The sequence below is a fragment of the Delphinapterus leucas genome, chromosome 21 (assembly GCF_059928025.1).
Source record: "Delphinapterus leucas isolate spDelLeu-1000000601 "Yukka" chromosome 21, BTC_Dleu_Yukka2, whole genome shotgun sequence".
NCBI classification, from domain to species: Eukaryota; Metazoa; Chordata; class Mammalia; order Artiodactyla; family Monodontidae; genus Delphinapterus; species Delphinapterus leucas.
Window position 1 is genome coordinate 20,947,684 of NC_143149.1, and position 23,832 is coordinate 20,971,515.

General features: G+C 43.3%; 1 protein-coding gene across 2 annotated transcripts in view; it reads left to right on the forward strand.

Moving 5' to 3' along the window:
- DLC1 (DLC1 Rho GTPase activating protein) overlaps positions 1-21,721 on the forward strand; it is a 402,099-nt gene extending 380,378 nt beyond the window's left edge. For both annotated transcript variants that reach the window (XM_022571107.2, XM_022571110.2), the window contains 11 exons: positions 4,115-4,178; positions 5,893-7,316; positions 7,796-7,972; positions 10,412-10,571; positions 10,686-10,884; positions 12,570-12,783; positions 14,533-14,647; positions 16,262-16,480; positions 17,283-17,500; positions 18,233-18,406; positions 19,142-21,721. In XM_022571107.2, coding sequence (XP_022426815.2) covers positions 4,115-4,178; positions 5,893-7,316; positions 7,796-7,972; positions 10,412-10,571; positions 10,686-10,884; positions 12,570-12,783; positions 14,533-14,647; positions 16,262-16,480; positions 17,283-17,500; positions 18,233-18,406; positions 19,142-19,262 — 3,085 coding nt within the window. In that variant the 3' untranslated portion in view covers positions 19,263-21,721. The remainder of the gene's footprint in view (positions 1-4,114; positions 4,179-5,892; positions 7,317-7,795; positions 7,973-10,411; positions 10,572-10,685; positions 10,885-12,569; positions 12,784-14,532; positions 14,648-16,261; positions 16,481-17,282; positions 17,501-18,232; positions 18,407-19,141) is intronic.
- Positions 21,722-23,832: the final 2,111 nt, after the last annotated feature.

Below are 23,832 nucleotides of genomic sequence, written 5' to 3' on the forward strand. Positions count from 1 at the left end.
CTTAACGCCATCAGAGAAGCTGCCTCCCTTTAAAAGGAGTAAATCTATACTCTTAGATCTTTTGCGAAAAGAAAAGCCTGAAAACAACTAGACCTTGATCTCTTTGGATTCTGCAAGTGTATTCTGATTCGGCTTCAGTTTCTCTTATGTGTAGAATAATATCTCATAGGTTAAATGTAAGAAGGAAATGCAGTGATGGATGTCAAGTGCTTTAAAAATTATTAGGCCTAAAACCGACACCCAGAGTTGAGTATGTGGAGAAAGGCTTGAGGTTGGGGTCAGAATTCACAGGAACAGTCATCAGCTTGTTTGTAATGGAAAACCCAAGGTCTCTTGTCCACGTGTGTGCATAAATAGACTTCTCATGGCAAATGATTTTCCTTCGAGAGGGCTAAACAAATGCCTGTGGGGACAGGCATCTTCCTTGAAAATGCACTACAGGTCCTGAGCTGTCAGCAGAGTAGTTGAGGATTGAGGATACTTGTTTAACTGATCATGTGATATTCATCTCATCTGCTAGACTGGCCTCTTCCATGTACTCTCTCAGCCCATGAAATTCAAAGGGCCAGCAAATCTTGAATCTACAGTGTTGTTTGAAATTTTGCCTTGTCATTTGTCAAGTTTTTTTCTAGACGGACGGACTTTTTTGTAGACCTCCATCTTTTGCCTTGTTGAAATATTTTGAGCAGTTGATTTTAAATATATACGGTAATATAGTTACAAAAACGCAGCTGAAAAGTTTTACCTTAATAAAATATTATTAAATATTTAATATTTTTACTTTAAGTAAAACATTTTTAGATTTGTTTTGAACGAAATGATTGTTACATGGTTTCTCTTTCCTGCCGCCCCCCTACCCCAGCTCCCCCCCACACACACGGATGGAGTACTCCCATGTACACACTAGTATACACTCCCATGTTCTGCTTAATGATTATTATAAACATTCATGTACTTATAACTTTTGCAGATCTTAAAGCTCCTTTGGTCAAAAATCTGGTAGGAGCTGATCTCTTAAAATAGTCTACTTAGAGCAGAAAACTTGTAGCTTAATGTTTTCTTGAGAATGTTAATGGTACTGTCTTCAATAGTTTGCAATGACCAAAAGTTGTAAGTATGCAACTACTAGATTTTTGGGGTTTAGATTGCTAACCAACATTCTTACACACACACTTGTAAGGGATAAACGTACTTGTTTCCTTGGAGAGATTGGCTTTTGTCCCAATCTTGCTCGCTTTGCTGTATAATCCAACCCTGATGATAAGGCCCAGATTCTGAGAGCATCACATTCAGTATTAATGCTGGAGGAGTAATTCGCTTGTCTTGTATACAGGTGATAATGCAAACTGTGACCTACTCTTACAATACCTCTTATGAAATGTTCTTTCTCTTTATAGCTTCTGAAAAATATCCCATCTCGCTATCTTCCTTTGGGATTACAACTGACTCCTATGAGTACAGCAAAGAATTATGCAAATAAGGTGATAATCATGTAATGACAAATAGATATCCGTAGTATCATCTCCAGTCTGCACTTTATTGTAAAACAGCCCTTGAAGTGCCTAAGCTCTGTGAAGCAGCTGGCCACATAGTAGATTTCAACTACGTTACTGTTTTGGTCCTATTCAAAGAAAAGCAATTGCATTATTGCCAAGAAAATATCTTTAAGGATTGGAACAATTTTTATTTGTCAGGTCTACTTGGGAAATCCTTCCTTTTTCCTTTCTCACTTCTCTTCTGCTTTCCCTGTTTTCACTTGGAATACTTGAGGCCCAGATCCCTGCCTGCCATGCTTTTATCAGGGCGCTTGCGGCTCCCTCCAGCAAAGCTCTTGAACCTTTGATGGCTCACCCTGTGCTCCCTCCCCCCTCAGAGCAGAGTACAAGTTGCCCAGCAGATAAGACTGACACATTCCTGAGGAGCTGAGCCAGTGAGGGCCCTGTGGGGTGGGAAAGGCCAGGGCTTCTGGACAGACAGTGGGAGATACCAGTGTTCTGCCACTCACTGGAGGGAGCCATACTTAGGATAGAAGCTGCTCCCATGTATTATCATGATTAACATTTATTTTAGAAAGGAATGCAGAAGATATTGTTTTTGAGGGCCAGAGCCACCATGTTTTAGTCATGTGGCCTTGGACAAGGTTTGTGTCCACTCCAAGCCCCCATTTCCTCATCTATAAAATGAAGATAAATAGTAATATCTGTACCATAGGGTTGTCGTGAGGATCAAGACGAAATAACACACATGAGGCTCCAGGCACAATGCCTGACCTAGAACGCAGCCCCGACTCGGCAAGCCAGAACTACTACCTCGTGTCTGTAACGTCTCTAAATCGGTAACATCCCACCACTTTGGAGGTTCCTAGGGGTCAAATGAATCCCACGGAGACCTCGGGGAATAACTTCTGGGCTTCAGTCTCAAAGAGCCATTAGCTTGGTGCTACGGATAGAAGAAGGTAACACTGACCTTTACAAAAATGACCTCCTTGGCCCTTTCTGTTTGACTCAAATCTGGAGCTTGTGAAGCAAGTCCCTCCCCCACCCCTACAGGCATCCACGCCTAGTAAACTGGGTTATAAACACCCCTCAACCATTACAGCCCAAATGATGTCAAGTGGGTATTTGATTAACAGGTTTGATTAATGAAACCCAGACCTAAGACTAGCTGTGACCCTCCCGATTCTTTAAATCTTAAAAATATTGGAGAACTAAAACACTGGGTAGAAGTCATTTAAGTCATGGATGCCCCTTAGAGAGGGACTTTGTATCCACTCGTTTTAATGTCTGTGGATGTTTTTTTTTAGTTATTTGTTTTCTTTCCCTTTCCATCATGAGAGAGAATTTTCCTGAACATAGGTGCTCTGGGTTATCTTTGTTTATCCTATAAGCAGGCTACCACATAATCTGTGAAATCAAAGGCAGTCTTATCAGCAGGCAAAAATACTTTCTACCCTCCTGCATCGAAGTTGTTAGACAGGCTGCAAGAACAGGATCAGAAATATAGAGCCTTGAAGAGGGCTCATGGTCAGTTTGAGTTTGTGTGAATTAAATGCGCTTGTCCTGTGGAAGTGGAAGAATTGCAATCTTAGGAAAAATTGGAAAACTGATGGTACCAGACAGCAGATAGGTTAAAGGTCCGTTTGAGGAAGACTAAGCGATGATCATCTGGAAGATGTTAGAAAGAACTGGGGCTTGAAAAGCTGTCCTGCAGACTTTTACGTGCCATTTATTCCTGCACATGTAAAGGGCTTCTTTTCTTCAGCTATTTCATTACTTACCGTTGAGGTGGGTTATGTTTTGTTTTTTTTAAGTACTTCATTTTCAGTGAAGCTAAATTACTTTCCTCATTTTAAATTATTACCCTTTGGAAGGGGTAAAAAATATTCAGAGTAAAAATGTGACTTCTGTTCCAAAGAAGAATCTGATTCAAGTGCTTATGTTTGAACTCTTAAAGATGTTGACCCTTGAAGCTGAAGTATACAGATTTTTAAATTAGTCATTTGTGCTGTTGCTGCGACTATACCATGCATTATCCTGTCCTGTATGGGAAGTTGTAAAAAAAGAATTGGGTGTTAAAGAGGGCTCACATTTCTATACAGAACTTACTGCATTTTTTAACAGGCTGTCTAAGGTTATTATTTGTCAGAGATTATTTTTATATTTAAATTTTTATTTGAGATAGAATACGCTTTATTTACGAACAACTCTGCTTGGTTCCTTGTTCATGTTTCTTTTTCTGTGAAAGAAGACATCACTGCCTTTTATTTCTTGGCACTGGGTGGAGATACCTAATGATTCAACCTAGGGGTTGTTGAAAGAATAACTGTCCTCATTGAGGGTTGTTTGTTCTGTGAGGAATAAGAGGCACCAGACAGAACCACCACAGTGTGCCATTTTACTATAAAATAGTAATATTAAATTTAAATGAGAAAACTTGTGAAACATAAATATTTTTAGACTATTCACTTTTTAAAGAAGTTTCAAGTACTCTTCTATATTATAGATATTAATGGATTCAAGGAAACTCGATTAAACACGTCAGCTGTTTGGAAAAAATATTTATCCACCCATCAGTGGTTTCCTGTCTCTGCTAATGTTCTTTCTTTGCTCTGTAGGCGTCTGAATACTTTAAACAAATGCGCGGTGATGAAGCTGGAAATTAGTCCTCGTCGGAAGAGAGTGAGTATATACAATGTATAGCGTGGTGGGAGGAAAGGGGGCAGATCAAAAACTGGGTTATGAATTTTGTGATAGATTTTGTCTCTCAAACTCTTACTTCCGTGGTCCAAAAATATCGACATTTTAAATGTTACAATCCAGTCAGGTTTACCAAAAGCTGTGTGGCCTTATGTAGTTGAAACCAAGAGCTGCAGCCAGCCAATAAATTGTGTCTTGCCTGCTGTTTTTGATCTGAAAAGATCATCTGTGATTTTTGCCTCATTAGCTCAATGCCTATGACATATTAAACGGATGAGGCTTAAGGAATTCCGGTGGATTTTGCATTGCCTCCTTACAGAAATTAAAGCTGAAGTTCTTGGGAACTCTGTCTTCCCATATGTAACAGTAACTGTGTTTTGAAGCCGTAGGGATGGCAGTGAAGGCTGGCTGGTAGGATATGGAAGAATAATAGAGATTTGGAGGGAGAAAAGGAATGAGAGGAGGAAGACGGAGGACAGGAAATCCCACACATTCTAGTGAAATGGTGGCACATAACTGATTCAGATGGTATTTTCTTCTGCGTATGAAGTGTGAGGACGTCTTACGAGATCTTAGGAGAAGAGGTGGGTGTAGTAGTGGGAGTGAGTGTCACAAATTAGAGTAAACAGGAGTAAGTTTGGTCAAAGAACATATTTCTGACTGTTCAGAGTACCCATTTTAATTATCTAACCTACAGCAAGTTGCCTTCTTGGGGGAGTTAAACCTTTTAAACAAATGAGCTGGAACCTCACACCCGCTGAGCTGTGGAGAGGAGCCTGCAAGTCAGCGTTTAATGCTCTCCAGTCACTGTCCTGGGACACTCTGGTCACAGGAGATTCTCCACACCAGTGGGAAGGACATGCTTCACACTGAACTGTGCCTTTTGATATCCCGCCTCAAGGGCTTTGATGCAGTAGTCTGTCACACGGTAACCCTGAGTCCCACCAGTAAATCAGGCATCAGCAGCGGAGATGTTACTTCGTGTTTGTGAATGTTACGTGCTGTCAGAACTGGGTACTTGTGAAGCCTTGTTAAAAGGCTGGAGCATGTCTGAGGTTGAAACGTCACAGGACACTTGTGGCATTAACTCTGGTTCCCGTGTTGGTGGGGGAGGGAACGAAAAGGAACAGGTAAGAGGCTGAGAAGTACCCACTGACCCACTGAAGAGATGGGATGGCTCACCTTGCTTTGTGTCTCCGTTAATCTGTTAGAGGAGATCTTGTGTACTTTTAGGGTAGCTAGAGATTTCGGTTACCCCTCTTCTTAAAGTGTTTGAAAACCACCATTTTAATTGCAAAAGGGAATATAAACACATACTATCAACAGACAGCAAAATTAAAGGCAGACCAGAGGGAGTCCTACCCATTACTAACTCCAGTTCAAAATATTTTACATGCCTGGAATTTTCACAGATCTCAGAGGTTTCCTCTGTGAGCAGTTAAAGAGCAGCCTATAGATCCCAGTGTTTCCATTAAATAACTCCTATTTCGCTTGAAACACATGGTCAGGCTTTTTCCTGTTAAATTCTTTACATACATCTTGGTTATTTTTTAAAAATAATAAACTAAAGATGCAAGGAGGGAAGTGACACGGCTGGCGTTATGATCAGTCTCCTGGCCCCTGGCCCTTGGCGCACATACTGCCCCCTGCGGCCTGCCAGTCCCAGGGGATGAGCGGTTCCGTTCTGTCTCTGCAGAGTGAGGATTCGGACGAGGATGAGCCTTGCGCAATAAGCGCCAAATGGACTTTCCAGAGGGACAGCAAGAGGTGGTCCCGGCTTGAAGAGTTCGATGTCTTTTCTCCAAAGCAGGACCCCGTCCCTGGGTCCCCAGACGATCCCCACCTGAAGAACGCCCCCAGCCGTGAAAGCGTGCTGACGGACCTCAGCGAGCGCCAGGAGGTGGCTTCTGTCCGCAGCCTCAGCAGCACCAGCAGCCTCGCCACGCAAGCGACCCACCTCGGGGGCGCGGCGACGGCCCGGACTAACTCCGTCACCAGCGTCTGCTCCTCCGGCACCTTCGTAGGCAACGATGACTCCTTCTGCAGCCTGCCCTCTCCCAAGGAACTGTCCAGCTTCAGCTTCAGCGTGAAAGGCCACGAGAAGAACACCAAGTCCAAGACGCACAGCCTGCTGAAACGCATGGAGAGCCTGAAGCTCAAGGGCTCCCACCACAGCAAGCACAAGGTGCCGTCCAAGCTGGGGCTGATCATCAGCGGGCCCATCCTGCAGGAGGGGGTGGACGAGGAGAAGCTCAAGCAGCTGAACTGCGTGGAGATCTCCGCCCTCAACGGCAACCGCATCAACGTCCCCGTGGTGCGAAAGAGGAGCGTCTCCAACTCCACGCAGACGAGCAGCAGCAGCAGCCAGTCGGAGACCAGCAGCAACGTCAGCACGCCCAGTCCCGTCACCAGGACCCGGAGCCTCAGTGCCTGCAACAAGAGGGGAGGCATGTACCTAGAGGGCTTCGATCCGTTCAATCAGTCCACATTCAACAACGTTATGGAACAGAACTTTAAAAACTGCGAGAGCTACGCGGAGGACGCGGTGTTCTACATCCCAGAAGATCACAAGCCTGGCACTTTCCCCAAAGCCCTCTCCAACGGCAACTTCTCTCCCTCAGGGAATAACAGCTCTGTGAACTGGAGGACTGGAAGCTTCCACGGCCCTGGCCATATGAGCCTGAGGAGGGAAAACAGCAGCGACAGCCCCAAGGAGCTTAAGAGACGCAATTCCTCAAGCTCCATGACCAGCCGCCTGAGTATCTATGACAACGTGCCCGGCTCCATCCTCTATTCCAGCTCCGGTGACCTGGCCGACCTGGAGAACGAGGACATCTTCCCCGAGCTGGACGACATCCTCTACCACGTGAAGGGGATGCAGAGGATAGTCAACCAGTGGTCGGAGAAATTTTCAGACGAGGGAGACTCAGACTCGGCCCTGGACTCGGTCTCTCCATGCCCGTCCTCGCCCAAGCAGATACACCTGGACGTCGACAATGACCGAGCCACCCCCAGCGACCTGGACAGCACGGGCAACTCACTGAACGAACCCGAGGAGCCCTCAGACATCCCGGAAAGGAGGGATTCTGGGGTCGGGGCCTCCCTGACTAGGTCCAGCAGGTAAGAACTTTTCTTCCCTTCTCCACCCAGTTTGAGGAGGAGGGATCAGAAGGAGGCTGCTTCTGCTTGTTGCGTAGGGAGGCGGGAATAAGTCCGACATTCACAGCCACGAAAGTTGCTAAGGAAAGTGACAGACGGGGAAATCCTACCACCCTAAAAGAGTGAACACTGTTCAGTGGGTACCAGAGCTTCAGTTTGGGAAGATGAATGAAGTAAGTTCTGTGGATGGATGGTACGGATGGTTGTACCACACTGTGGATGTACTTAATACTTAATGTATTTAACTGTGCACTCGAAGTGGTTGACAGTAAATTTTATGTTATATATATTTTACCACAGGGGTAAAAAAAAAGACTGGAATGGAAGTTGAGTCTTCTCAGTTCCTAAGATAAGAGGCCGGTGAGCGGCCCACTGCTGACTCTGCATCGACCCATTAAAAAGCTTTCGTCCTCACTCACATTCCCCGCCTTCTCTCGCAGGCACAGGCTGAGATGGCACAGTTTCCAGAGCTCTCATCGGCCGAGCTTAAACTCTGTATCGCTGCAGATTAACTGCCAATCTGTGGCCCAGATGAACCTGCTGCAGAAATACTCCCTCCTGAAGTTGACCGCCCTGCTGGAGAAATACACGCCTTCTAATAAGCATGGTTTTAGCTGGTAAGGGTTTAAACTGTCCAGTGAACTGTATTTGAAAATGTTCTCAACCAGTGCTCTCCCAACACTGAGGATGTGACAGTTGCATCCTGGATCTTTAGTCCATCATCCTAATGCCGTCAGTTTCTGCACTCTTGAGGCTACCTTTGACCCTGCTTAAGCCAAGATAGCTTTAGGGAGTTTCCATCAGGGCTGGTTGAGTTTTCAGTGCCAGTTGATGGGATGAGCATGCTCGACTCTTCCATCTCATCGTCCAGGCGCTTCCGTCCCAGTGGTGGGAATAGCCCACCACAGGCAAATACACGTACAGGATCAGATCATAATTGGGAAGGAAGGGAAGAAAACTGTTTAGGTCATAAGGTGTTATGAGACCAACTTTGAAATGCTTCATGTACAGTACCTGGTTTTGTACCCCTCTTTGTGCACATTTTTAGAAATCATTTTTGATGTGAGTATTTGCAGCATCACAAGAATCTACCTGAACTAAAGAGTTTAGTTTTGTTTTTTCCAACAGACTCTTAAGCAGTGGATAATCATTTTAAGGAATTCACCACTCTAAGATATCATAGACTAAAATAATATACGAAGATAAAATTTATTGAGCTGTCCATACTTTCAGGAGTATGGCCCTTGGTGTGTATGGTGTGAGATGCAGACTGTCGGGCTGGGTGGGTCATGGATAGGACCCATTATGTGCATATTTTAATTTTCCTACTGAGTGCAAAGCAGAGAAATGTCTCTACATTGACATCCCAGCGCATTCTGCACTGTCAGCTGTGTATCCTGAAGTCTTTTCACCAGTCCAAGTGTTCATTATCCAGTTGCACAATTACCGCTCTTTATAAAAATGGAGACGTGGCCCAATTCATGAGTAGCGCTCGGTAGCAAACCAGAGAGTCAGCGGAGCAATGTAACCCTTCTCTCTCCAGCTCCTCCCCTCCTTGGGACTCATAGTGAGGTTAACTTGGGCATCAAAGCATCTCCTGTTCAAAGGCTGTTATTATGGGAGCCCTGCTAAATACAGAAGTTGTTTGTTCTGAATGACAGAAATAAGTATTGACTGGTTTATCCCCACATGCTTCAGATTCTCGGTGGAGATCGTAATGTGTTCCTTGCACATTCCGCCGCTGGGCTTTTCTCCCCCGACAAAGCGAGTATTATGCACACTTATAGCCGTGATACCATATACTTAACTGTATGGAAACACAAATTTGGCTGTGTGCTTCAGTTTCACCTTTCCTAGAGCTATAAACAGTAACGCGCCATGGCTGTGGCGCAAGCACTAGAAAGTCAAGGCAGTCTGCCTCGCGCCGCGTTCCTCTGTGCTTCGAGTCAGGGTTTCCCGGCTGGCTATTTAAAAGTGCATACGTTACGTTCTCATTTCTGGGTTGCCCCCACCAGCACCACCGAACCCTCAAGAATCTGAAAGTCCATAATACCTCCTGGGTTCTGGTCAGTTTTTCCAGTGAGTCCAAACCAAACGTTAAAGTCTCCCATTGTGGGAATCCACGGAGTGAGGAGAAATTCTACACAAGGTTCTTTTCCTGTTCGGCCTTGCCCTTTCTTGTCCCGTTTAGAGAGGTCATTTGTAGAGCTGAAATTTCTGCTTCACAGCATTAAATGCATGACATTGGCTTCCTGCTGCTGTATATACTGCTCCGGCTGGACCTGGTGTCAGGACTCCAGGGAGCCTGGCGTAGGCTCACAAAACCCTCATTGTTCTTCTCCGTCTTCCTTTAGAAAGCTAAAGATGTTATATTCTCTGGGGTCATCAGCAGGAGAATTTATTTTGACTTCGGGTCATTAGCTTGGCCCCCACTGTTGAGCTCTGGAGTTGGTTCGCATTATGTCAGACCAACATCATGCATCTGCTGTTTTCTCGTCCTGATCTTTTTTTTACCCTTAATACTTTGGATCTCATCAAGAACCTAGACATGATTCTTGTCCATTTTCAGGACAAATAGGAACTTGTTTTTCAACTCTGTCCCGAAGCTCCTACTTAGGGTCTTGACTGTTCTTTTCTCCTTCTGTTCCTTCCTGTGCCGCTGTTTTGTAAGGAAGCCCATCACCTCCCTTAGGAACGCAAACCCAGTTCTCAGAGTTACCAGTGGAAGGAGAATCCCCAACTGAGGAGCTGTCACTGGGCCTCACAGCCCCAACCCTTAGAGGATGTAGAACATCACTGTCCAATGGAACTCTCTGTGGTGGTAGAAATGTTCTATATTTGCACAGTCCAGTGTGGTAACTACCGGCCACAAATGGCTAGTGAGTGCTTAAAATGTGGCTGATACAACTGAGGAACTGAATTTGTAGTTCTGTTTCATTTAAATTTAAATAGCTACCTTATTAGCACAGATCTAGAGCCCACAGGGTTTAACTGCACAGATGGACAAAAACAGACAAGTAAACATATCCCTCCAACCCCCAATATTTTTTCAATAGGGCTGTGCCCAAGTTTATGAAAAGGATCAAGGTTCCAGACTACAAGGACCGGCATGTATTCGGGGTCCCTCTGACGGTCAACGTGCAGCGCACAGGACAGCCCCTCCCCCAGAGCATTCAGCAGGCCATGCGCTACCTCCGCAACCATTGTCTGGATCAGGTGAGAGCCGCTGCTTGCAGGTCCCGCTTAATCATGGGAGTCCAGATGCATGCATCTTCTTCTAGTTTTGCAGTGAAAAAACGCTTAATGTTGTTTTTTTTTTTTTTACAATAGGTTGGACTCTTCAGAAAATCGGGTGTCAAATCCCGGATTCAGGCTCTGCGCCAGATGAATGAAAGCGCCATAGATTGTGTCAACTATGAGGGGCAGTCTGCTTATGATGTGGCGGACATGTTGAAGCAGTATTTTCGAGATCTTCCTGAGCCACTAATGACGAACAAACTCTCGGAAACCTTTCTGCAGATCTACCAATGTAAGTGTTCTTTGATCTTGACGTTGTTGGCAGTGGGGAAAAGTGGGGTCAGCTGAAACCTGTAGCTCCTTTGAAGTCATTCTCTTGGACCTACATGATGATCTCTTAGAAATACGTCATCGATTTCTTTCTTCCTTGCCTTCTTGTTTGTGGAACAGGTTTCTGTGTACCTGTTGAATAATGCAAAAATAAATTTCCCTCGTCATCATTCTCTAATTACCGAAGCAACTGTGCATTTTTACATTCTGATCCAGCAGCTCGTTTTTTTCATTCGTTTCCAGAACAGTGTTATCTAAGATACTTAAAAGAGCAGATTCCGAGATCCCTCTCTCCGCCTTGTCTGTAGGCATTTCAGTTGCTTCACATTTCTCTAGCAGGGCCTGTTGTGTTTAAAGTTTCACAGGTGTCTGTGTGTTTTATCTTGCTGTAAAACGAATAAATAATCTTTTTCTGCTATTCATCTCAGCTTCTACCAGAAATACTTGGGAAAACAATACCCATGCCCATCTCACTTTTAAGTAAAGCTTAAAGCAAACAGTGGTCTGAATTAATGATCAAGATCAGGATTATAGCTTCTACAGCCTTGTGTTTTTCTTTGGCTCAGTGTGTTATTACAGCAATGTAATTTAAAAGCAGCTTCGCTCAGTGCTTGAATTGTCTTTAGAACTGGCACGTGGGACTTTATTTTATGAGAAATGGAGTTGGTCTGGATTATTTCATTATTTGTTTCGTCCTTTCAGATTTTATGAAAACACAGGTCACATTTCCCCCACCAAGGTATTTGTTATGTATTGTAACCATGGAGCTGTTTAATCAGTTTGTCCTATGGAGCTGCATTTGAGTGACTTCAGTTTTCCACCACACGACTTTTAAAAGAAAAATTTGCCTAGTAAAGGAGACCTGAAAGTTGTGTTCCACATTTTCTACGTGTATTATTTTATTTATTTATATATAATACATTATAATTGTATTATACATACATATTATATAATGTTATAATACATTACATTATATTGTTATATTATTTATATTATATATTTTTTATGGGTTTATTTCTCAAGCGTGTATTTTTATAGTAGCCTCTCAGTAGGGCTTTCTAAAACTTAAAGAAATTACTAGTTAAACATATCTGTTGTTTAAATGGAATATTTTAGCAGCTTCCTTTCCCCATTTAAAGAATAAACAGATCAGTTGAAATTGGGAGAGTCCGCTGAGATGCTGAACATTTTGTAGTCAAGGTGAAGAAATCTCGGTTCTCATCCTCTTGTATGTCTTTGATAAGATTTCTCGTTGAAACTAAAGTATAGCCTATAATGTTCAGTAATTAAGAATGGTAAACTAGGAGTTTCAAAAAAGTACTTAGAAAAGAAAGAACCGTAAAGAACTGTAAAGTAAAAGAGAAGAGCAGGCATCATCTGGAGCTGCACTTTGAGGTGGATTCAGGAGTATATTGGCGTTGTGCGTTTTTAAAACTTGTAACTCCTCCACAGGCAGGAAGTACTTGAGGGTAGTGACGCTGGTGGCCATCCCTAATTTCTTCCGTATTAACCTCAAGTACACTTTTTGCAAGTGCTTGTTCAGTGCTGGGCTGAGGTCTTTGATGCCGCTATTTGCTTTGGGAGGTTTCCTTGTGAGCGTACATGGAAAATCACTGGGTTGATGGGGTAAATGCGGGTGTCGTGCAGATGTGCCCAAGGACCAGCGCCTCCAGGCGATCAAGGCCGCCATCATGCTCCTGCCTGACGAGAACAGGGAGGTCCTGCAGACGCTCCTCTACTTCCTGAGCGATGTCACAGCAGCTGTGAAGGAGAACCAGATGACTCCCACCAACTTGGCCGTGTGCTTGGCGCCTTCCCTCTTCCACCTCAACACCCTCAAGAGAGAGAATTCCTCTCCAAGGTACGGGTCCAGCGAGCTGCGCACGTGCACGGTGAGACGCGCACGCGTGGTGTTGAGACGCACACGTGCATGGTGAGACACGCACGCGCATGCTCCGTTCTTTAGACAGAAGAAGCCTCCGTTTCCTTGTAGGGCTGTCCCTGTGTTTTTGTAGGGTTCACACCCGAATCCAGCAAAAAGGAGTTTCTGCCTTCTGCTGCTTCCATTCTTTCTTCTCGGCCCTGGGGGCTTGACTTCCTAGACAATCTAGTTTCAACCAGGTTTTGAGAGAGATGTGCATTACTCCTTTGCCGTGGCAGGTGTTTCCCCTGATCCTCCCCCCCAGTGCTCTCTGTAACATTGTCATCATACTTTCTGCCGGCAAACAGACAAGAGAGTTTACAGACTGGATGGGGGACGAGAGCCCTGCTGCCTTGGCTTCTGCATAAATAAAACCAAGCTGCCTTGGCTTCTTCAGTAGAACCAAGCTGCCGGCCTGTGTGGGAAAGTTGAAAGGAGCTGGATCTGAAATGACTAAGGATGACGTTGAGCCTCAAAGTTAAGACTCAGCTGAGCCAGTTGTTGCAAAGTTTCTCCTTACATGTAGACAAGATCGAAGTGACTGTGGAACATAACAAAGGCTCTTTTGCTCAGCACTTACTCCGTCCCCAGCATGGGGCTACACCCTGGACATTGATTATCTTCTTTAATCCTCATAACAATCGTAGGAGGTGAAGCTCCTGTTAGTATCTATTTTACACATGAGGCAAGACTGCAGGGCAGGTCACTAAAGTAAGTATTGAATAACTTGCCTATGCTGATAGGAAAAAATGGCAGAACCAGTTGGATCATCTTACTTATTTGAATATTTCGTATAAAGGCCTCATGGTGAAGTGTCACTAACCCCTTTCTACTAAATTCATCCTGCTGATCCTTTTCCTCAGCTGTAAAGGAACTTGACAAATATTTCTCAGCTGTAGGCGTGAGGCCTGGTTGTGCTAGTGAAGTTAGCTTTGCTTCTGAAAGCCATACAATGCTTAATTAACTAGTTCTGTGTTTAATGGGATAGAGAGCTAGAGGTGAGCAGAAGAGAGAGATTAGATAAGATTAAGACAAAAGCTCTAGGAAACAATAGACTTTTCTCTCACTGACAGGAGGGGCTCCTGTTTATTTACACTTGAAGGAATGATCCTGTTTAGCCCCTTGACAAGTGCCTGCCACCCACATACTCCTCAAAGCTGCCTTTCCTTCCTGCCACCCCACACGGTATAGACCTTACAAGCTGCCCTGTTTAAATAGGAACCTATTTAATGTGATGGTTTTAAATAACCTAGATTTCATCGGAGACAGTCTCTTCCATGTTTTCTGTGCATCGTTGATACAACTGAGAAATTCTAGTGACCAAAGTAAAGCTTTCCTTAACCACTTAATGACAAATAGCCTCCAGTGAAAGTCTTTTTCTCTCCTTTAGGTTTCCTCGAATAACACATTGATTAAAAATATATAAATATTTCGGGGCTTCCCTGGTGGCACAGTAGTTGAGAGTCCACCTGCCGATGCAGGGGACATGGGTTCGTGCCCCGGTCTGGGAGGATCCCACATGTCACGGAGCGGCTGGGCCCGTGAGCCATGGCCGCTGGGCCTGCGTGTCCGGAGCCTGTGCTCCCCAATGGGAGAGGCCACAGCAGTGAGAGGCCCACGGACCGCAAAAAAAAAGTATATATATATATATATATTTGAATCTTTCCCTTCCCTTATTTCTCTCTCTAGGGTAATGCAAAGAAAACAAAGCTTGGGAAAACCAGATCAGAAAGATTTGAATGAAAATCTTGCTGCCACTCAAGGGCTAGCCCATATGATTGCTGAGTGCAAGAAGCTTTTCCAGGTAAGGAGGTGGGAAGTTTTGTTATTTGTCAAGGATGATGTAAATGAGGACAAAATCTTGGGCACCATACTTGTTCACATCTTTTTTTTTTTTTTTTTGGCCGCACTGTGCGGCATGCGGAATCTTAGTTCCCCAGCCAGGGACTGAACCTGTGCCACCTGCATTGAGAGAGTGGAGTCTTAACCACTGGACTGCCAGGGAAGTCCCAGCTTGTTCACATCTTAACCAAAAGGTCTTTTCCACAGCTGAAGATTATATATGTCGTCTGAGAATGTCTTATTTATATATTTTATAATGTATAAGCTCATTAGAGCTAATATGTTAATGAACTTGCCTACCTCCATACCCCTTTACTTAGAAAGCAGAAGTAACAAATTATCTGAAATAAATTCTGTATCTGAGGTGCAGCCACTATGGAAAACAGTATGGCCATTCCTTAAAAAATTAAAAATAGAACTACCTTAGGATCCAGCAATTCCATTCCTGAGTATATCCAAAGAAAACAAAAGCACTAATCCAAAAAGATACATGCACCCCAATGGTCATAGCATTATTTACAGTAGCCAATGGAAGCAACCTAAGTGTCCATCAACAGATGAATGGATAAAGAAGATGTGGTGGGGAGGGGGTGTGTGTGTATAAAATGAAATACTACTCAGCCATTAAAATAAAAGAATGAGGGGCTCCCCTGGTGGCGCAGTGGTTGAGAGTCCGCCTGCCGATGCAGGGGACACGGGTTCGTGCCCCGGTCTGGGAGGATCCCACGTGCCGCGGAGCGGCTGGGCCCATGAGCCATGACCACTGAGCCTGCGCGTCCGGAGCCTGTGCTCCGCAATGGGAGAGGCCACAACAGTGAGAGGCCCGCGTACCGCAAAAATAAATAAATAAATAAATAAATTTAATTTAATTTAAAATAAATAAATAAAAGAATGAAATTTTGAATTTTACCATTTGCAACAGTAGGGATGGACCTGGAGGGTATTATGCTTAGTGAAATAAGTCAGGCAGGGGAGAACAAGTACTGTATGTTATTGCATACATGTGGAATCTAAAAAAATAAGACAAAGAATGAATATAACAAAACAGAAACAGACTCACAGGAATAGAGAACAAACTAGTGGCTTGAAAGGTAAGAGGGGTGTGGGGGGCAAGGGGATTAAGAGGTACAGACTACTGTGTATAAAATAAATAAGCCACAGGATATATTGTACAGCACAGGGAATATAGCCCATATTTTACAATAACTTTAAATGGAGCATAATCTATAAAGTTTTTGGATCGCTGTGTTGTACACTTGAAACTACTGTAATATTGTAAATCAACTAACTGTACTTCAATTTAAAAAAATCTGTCTTCGTCAATGTACACCCTATTTTAATCACTTACTCTCCTACTGTAACTTTCTAAAGAAGAGGACCTCAGACAAAAATAAGCTTTCTAGGTACCTTTATGAAGGTGATCTGCTTGCGTCCTCACAATACCACATGAGGTCGGCAGGGACACTCCTCCATCTGTTGGAAGCGGGGGGACTGGACTGCTTGCACTGCCTTGAGGATCTTGCCGCTTCCTCTGATGGGCAACAAACCTCCTTTATGTCTCTCATGTCCCTCCCAGGTTCCTGAGGAAATGAGCCGATGTCGAAATTCCTACACCGAACAAGAGCTGAAGCCACTTACCCTAGAAGCGTTAGGACGCCTTTGTAATGATGAGTCAGCCAGCTACCAGCACTTCCTCCAGGACTGTGTGGACAGCCTGTTTAAAGAGGTCAAAGAGAAATTCAAAGGCTGGGTCAGCTACTCTACATCTGAGCAGGCTGAGCTGTCTTATAAGAAGGTATGTCGTCTCCCCGTTGTCAGCCATTTGAATTCTAGTGGTCAGGACTTGGGTTCATCAGAGACGAGATACCCTTTTGCCAACACAGTTCTCCTTGGGGATCTGTCACCCATTCCCTTCCTTATAGAGCTAGGCAGCCAGGTGATCCATATCCCCCAGGTAAGAGTGGAAACCAGTTCAGTGAGGAATAGTACTCATTGAACATGTGTCAGGGGAATCAAAATATCTAATGAAATCCTTTGGTTCCACAGAAACACACTAGAATTCCCTGGAATGTTTTACTAATGGTATGGGGCCTTTGGGCATTTTGTGAAGTGCTTAGATATTTCCATCATTTGATTGGAATCCCCTTGGGCTCTCTCCTGTTCTCAGTCACTCTTCTCTTGGCCCTTTAATGAGCAGGGAGTGCTGGGTGGGTGGGTGGTTAACCTGAAAGCCCCTTAAGGGCAGAGGCATCCTGTATTGCTTTGCATGATAGGTGCATGGAGGTATTTGTTGATTTGTCTCTACCACCTTGAGTAGAAACAATGAGAGCAGTCGGATGGCCATGCAGGCTTGGGAGTGCAGATAAATCTTAGTTTTACTACATTGACCCTAATATGGGTCCCAGGAAAACAGATATAACCGGAGGTGACACCAGCAGTACTACTGGCTTTCTGGCCTGATCTTGAATGTACTTGCGGTCAGCAGCCTATTAAAGCCAGAAATAAACATTAGGACGACGTACCCAGCTAGTAATTTGCCTTCAGAGACTAGGTGTGTGGGAATTGTCTCAGCACTGAGGAGTACATCCTCTTTTCAGGTGAGTGAAGGACCACCTCTAAGGCTCTGGAGGGCAACCATTGAAGTCCCTGCATCGCCTGAGGAAATCTTAAAGCGCCTACTTAAAGAGCAGCACCTCTGGGACCTGGACTTGTTGGATTCAAAAGTGATTGAGATCCTGGACAGCCAAACTGAAATTTACCAGTATGTCCAAAACAGTATGGCACCCCATCCTGCTCGGGACTACGTTGTTCTGAGGTGAGAGCTTCCGGATTGATTATTGCGGCAAGGATGAGCCTCTGTGGCACTGAATGTTATAAGATGCTAACATTATTTAAAATAGAACGTTTGCTTCCAGAAAAGCGTTGAACCCTTCCAAATATGAAAAATATATCCTCATTTATTCCAACAGTGTTGTCCATCCCTGAAAATGGTTTGAACTCTTTTGGAATCGAGCTCAGAAAGAGAGGCACATTCCATTGAACGTGTTCACTGGTAGCTGATTTTTGCCCCCTTTACGATAGATTTTCTCGTTAGAAACAGCTAGTGAACACAGAAGCCAGGAAGTAACATTTGGGTCCCAAGTGAGCTGTGGTTAAAGCTGATTCATATGTGATTCATAAATTCTCTGAAGATATTATTGAAAGAAGAATTCCAAAAATCTTTGAGGAAATGTCACATCATTAGTCCAGAACTTCTCCAACAGACTAACATTTGGATGTCCATGTTCTAATACATTTGTGAAATATAAAAAGGGTTTTCAGACCCACTTCAGATTGGTCCTCTTTCCAAGAACTGACTGTGTGAGCTTAAATACCACTGCAGAAGGGGCTCTGTTGAAGTTTGTCATTCAGGAGTCCTTGCACAAGGATGGATGCATGGCGTGGCCTCCATCCTGCCCTTCAGCTGCCTTCTCTAAGAATGAGGCCCCGTTTTAAACTCGGCTTCCAGGAAACTCCATTTTTTTCCCCTCTCGTTTTGTCCCTACAGAACATGGAGGACTAATTTACCCAAGGGAGCTTGTGCCCTTTTACTCACCTCCGTGGATCACGACCGGGCCCCTGTGGTGGGAGTGAGGGTCAATGTGCTCCTGGCCAGGTATCTAATCGAACCCTGCGGGTCAGGGAAATCCAAACTCACCTACATGTGCAGAGCTGACTTAAGGTAGGTTCTAGTGCTGATTTTTTTTTTTTTTTTTTTGACATCTTGAGTGACTACATCCCTGCATCTTGGATGCTCTGTGAAGAGCGGTGCTTATAAAGTAACTCCTTCATGTTTCTTGGTCCTCTGGGTACCACTTACTAATTTCCACCCCTTAGAGGATATGGTACTAAAGCAATGTGGATGTGGTGGTTCTGCCATGAACTTAAAGCCACAGGAAATGAGAGTTCGAATTAGCAATCAGATGTTTCTCATTGTATATTCAAAGAGGTTTGAATAATGTGACATGCCCTTTTAGTAATTAATTAGACCTATCCTTTGTGCCATAGATCAGTGCGAATTCTTATCAGAAAATGAACGAAATGCAGCAATACCAACAAGAAAAATCAAACCTCTAAAAACTTTCCAAAGTGGCTCTCCTGTTAAATAAATCCTCATTTGAGGTCTTTACAGCTCCGTACTGCAAGTATCTGTATGGTCTGTTTCTGTTCTACACGCCGGAGCTTTCTTTCCTGAAGTTTCCCCCAGTATCTGCACTCAGTATGTTGTTCCTTGAGAAACTTCTGGTGCCAAAAGTGTAATGGAGGTGCCAGCAGATTACTCTGGAATAATAAGAGGGATCTTTACTCGTGCATTTTGCTGATCAAGAAATAGAAGTATATTCAGAACTCCCTTCAGCTGATTCAGGGTTTTCCACCTCGAATAATTTATTTGCGTTTCCTTTCCTGTCTGTCGTAGGGGCCACATGCCAGAGTGGTACACGAAATCTTTTGGACATTTGTGTGCAGCTGAAGTTGTAAAGATCCGAGACTCCTTCAGTAATCAGAGCACTGAAACCAAAGACACCAAATCTAGGTGATTCCCGAAGCATGTCCATTATCTGGGCCTTTGTTTCTAGAACCCTTGCCAGTCCTTGGAAGATTGGGTTCAGTGTCTGATCCTGAAACAAAACTACAAGATGGAGTGTGGGAATTGACTATAGTGATTTGATACATTTTTAAAGCTGCTTTCTATTCGTTTAAGGTCTGTATTATGGACCTTGACTGGAATATATGACTGTGCAAAAAAAAAAAAAAAAGTATTCCTATTCGAATTGCTTCTGAGAAGCAAAACTATAAATACATTAGGGAAGATAATGAAGAGACGTCATTCTCTTGCGATGTCGGTGTCTGTGTACGTGTACCTATGTCATTTTCTTTGCAGTGTGTGGAGGGACTGGTGTATCCACTGGAATAGTTGGTCCTCTTTGACATATTTTCTCGCTGAGAAGAGCAAAGAAAGGTTTGCACAGAGGGGTGTGTGTATGTGTGTTTGTTGCTGGTCGAAAGGCATAGATGTGTAAGTTGGGCTGCAGTGTCTGGCACACTGAGACACCTCCAAGAAGGATCTTGATGCATCAGGTTCAGTTTAACCTGGAATATCTGACTACCCATGGAATTATCCAGAAAGTGAACCCATTTATTTTGGGGTGTCAGACAACCCACCCTTGTCTGTTTTTTTTTTTTTCCTGAGTTAGTAAACACTTTCCGTCTCCACCAACCTCTTCTTTACCTTAAAAGTGATTGTAATAAATTTACTTGGATAGCCCATTTTAAACACAGTTTGTCTCTAGACCTGATTGCAGATAGCAAAGTTGTTTTTATCCAGTACAGGTGAATTCAGGGATGGAAATTCCCCCTTGCTAGCTCCAAAGCACAGTTTTGTTTTTTGGTTTTTAAGTTGAGATGTGAAAACTGAGCACTCTTAACATCTACTCCTGAATCAAATATCAACACCTTTTACGTGTCCGCAAATTCTTTGCATTTCCATGTTAGGAGAAACTCTTTAAGGCACTATGTATGGGAACACAGGAAACTGTGTCCCAAGGAAACCCTTGTAAATTTAACCCAACCACAAAAGTTGCTTGTTGTTATGGTTATTAACAGCATTTTTGAAAGCCGCATATGTTAATTGGATTTGTCCTTCTCAGCAAATAGGGGTTTTTTTTAAATTTTGTTTTTCCTACATTTCTTTTTCTTCTCCTTTATGAAGCCCCTGGAAATATATTTTAGTAGTAATGGAAAGTAGTAATCACAGTAAAAAACAAACAAACAATCAAAAACACACTAGTGCAGGGCTTTGGAAGGGTGGTCTTTATACAGGTTTTACTGTAACGGTAAAGGTTGGCTCAAAAGACAGTATTAGTGAATTTATTTTATATGGATCAAAAGTGAATAATGTATGAATGAGAGTTGTAAGAAGGACTTTTATTTTGTTATAATTTAGTTACCATTGTCAGTGTTATTTCAAAGGTTCTTTGAAGAATTAGGGGGCAGGGGACAGATCAGAGTTTAATTTGAGTATTTTGGATATTAGCGTGCCTCATGAAGATATACTTGTATATTCAACTTTTATGGCTTTGAGATTTGTAAGAGTATATGTTGTATATACCATTCTATTAAGAAACATGTACGCCTACCTGTCCACTGTGCTTTCCAACACAGATAAAGCATGATAAAGATTATTATTTAAAATATACTTGTATTTATACCTCAGATATTCTTTTGGATTTTGTACCTCAAGGCTTTTTTGGTTTGTTTTTTTTTTTCGTTTGTTTTTTGCTAATGTAAATACACTTTACATGAATACAGTCTAAGTGAAAAAAAAGTAAATAAGAGGTTTATAACTTGCTCTATATCTGTACAGAATATAATCAATAAGTGCACTATTAAATGTTTAAAGTAAGGGAAACGTCTGGCCTGCTTTCCACTGTATCACATCTCACTCCCACCCGTAAAGCCACAGATGGCGAGGCATACCATCCTAGCATCAACTAAAATGAAAATACAGATTTGCTACAGGAAAAATCGGACCGCAAATCATTCCAAGGCCAAACTGCAACTGAGCCACTCACTAACAAACAGGAAACCCTGGTGAAGGTTCAGGAAGCACAGAGATGCTCTCCAAACAAAGGTCTCGAGGAAACGATACTGAGAAAGTTACAAGAATAAGCAACAGCAACCGAAAGATGCTCATAAGCAAAGCCAAGGTCACCGATTCATTCCGCAAAAGGTCTCTTTCCCACTGTTTGGCTTTCCTGTTGAAAGGATTCCTTACATATTTGACCAGAGGAGAATGTGAAGGATGTGAACATTTTCAAGAACTCTGCTTTAAGCCACCTAAAGTGATATTGCCACAACTTACTAATTGTGACTAATTGCCTAGGTTGTAAGCTCTCTGAGAGCAGGGCTCTTCTACACGTCTTTATAATCCCCTGCAGCAGCTTTCAGTGTTTTGTACTTGTAGGCACCTAATAAATTTATTATTTGCCAAATGGAATTGATTGAATCAGCGTCTGTTATTTGAAAAGGAAGAGAAGCTAGGATGCTGTCTGTCTTAAGTCCTCACTTTGGTTCATCAATGCCCATTTTGAGATGGCAGAGACTGGAACTTGTTAAACCTAGTGAAACCTTGAAGTTCAAAAACTGGCGAAGATGACATAGATATTCTACAGAGGTGCTCTGGATTCTAAATTAGAGAGTCCTTTGTGCTGGAATTTCAACCAGTCTCATTCCTCCGATACAATGTGATATGCATCTTAGATTTGATTTTGACAAATACTCACTCTGGGCATAGTAAAGGAGAAAAACCAATCTCGATATAATTTTTTTAAAACACACATACAGACCAAAGCCTTTTTTATTTACTTCTGCCTCCAGTCCTGGTTTCCTCAGAGCCATATAAAATGGAAAGTCAAAATGTCTGAAATACCTAATAATTCAGTTGTTTGCACAGCTCTGGAGTCATGAGTTAGTAATAGGCTACATGTGGTTACCAGGATGGAAGAGATGCTCTCACAGGCACCCAGGTAGATTCAGATTGCTTTTGTCACGACCCATTTTCCTGTTTACCTCATTTAGTCAGTTATTCCAACACCTATTTATATTTAGCTCACACAGTGCTCAGACCTGAAGATTCCAAAGTCCTGAAAATCTGCTCTCAGAGATACTAAGATAGAAATGACAACGCCCCATAGCATCCTGCCTACCAATTTACAGATGGCATAACTTGGAAGATTCTAACAAAATTAAATGGATTCTTAAGAGGGTTTTTTTTTTTTTTTTTCCCCTCCCAGGGCTAAGGGGAACAGCTGAGATTTTGGGAAAGGAAAAACTGAGGAAAAACTAGGGAAGATAATCCATATCGGTGCTTTTCCAACACCACTGGTTAGGGGTGTGTGTGTGTCCAGGGGAAAGCAAAGGCAGTAGAGAGGTGTGTGGGATGTTATAGTTACGCTCATGGGTCTTTATGCCACCTTTGTCCACTTTTCACACGCTTAATCCTCACACGCACCCCACAAAGCATAGGTATTATCCTTCTAAGGACTATGGCTATGACTTAGTGACGAATTAAGGTGCCCAGAGCCAGAAAGAGGAGCTGAAATTCCAGCTCAGTACCTCTACCCCAGACCGTCTCCCATCTGCCGATCTTTCTCTAATCCAGAGGCAAACTCACAGTAAGGGCCGATTCACTCACGTTGCATCAGCATCAGAATTGGGAAGAATGCAAGGAAAAGGAAGATCCATAGCAAAATAACCACATTAGTCAAGGTTGCCAAGAAATTATTCTGTCACCCGATTACTGTGTTGCTTAAGGAGAAATTAAGGAGGTCAAGATAAAGGTGAGGCAAAAGTTTTGTTTCAGGTTGAAAGAATTTGTAGTTCTGTTTGCAAATTGAATACGTGATTTGCAGTGTACCAAGACTCCAGGGATGCCTCCCTGTGAGGCATAGGGCCTGCTCCTCCCCACCTGCAAGCGCAGAACGATCTGACGTGTGGTCAGATTGCAACCCACCCAACCCCTCTGAGCTTGCATTGCTTCATGGATACAAGGGGCATAACTACTTACAGGCTTCTTAAGCTGCAGCCCAGGACCAGAAGGCCGGTCCTGTGACTTTCTGCAATTCGTCGTGATGCCCACCACACAAGAACATCATGAAGTGCAACTGACATATTTGTGAAGGTGCTTTGAAAACCAAGAGCTATTGAAAGGTAAAGGAGCCTTCATGAAAGCAAAGTGGAATTTAGCCCAAATGCTTTTCCCCACCTGCCTGTTGAAGCATACATAAATGATTATAAAGCAGAAATCCTAAACAATGAGATCATGGCATGCATGTCATCTTGGTGTTCCATCAGGATGAAATTTGCCTAAGGAATTTAAATTCCATTTGCCTAAGGAATGCAAATTACAATAAACCTCAAAGAGCCTGTGGCAGGGAAAGCTCAGGTAGGTCTGTGCAGTTGCAGTGAAATTGGGCCCATTCTTCAGGGAATGATCAGTTTTTTTCAGGCTGGGAGTTTGCTAAATCATGTTGGCAGCTGTAGCCCAAAGTAATTACCCTCTCTGTGTATACACAGTTCCCATTAGAGCAGCCGGTTTGCCTGTCTGGA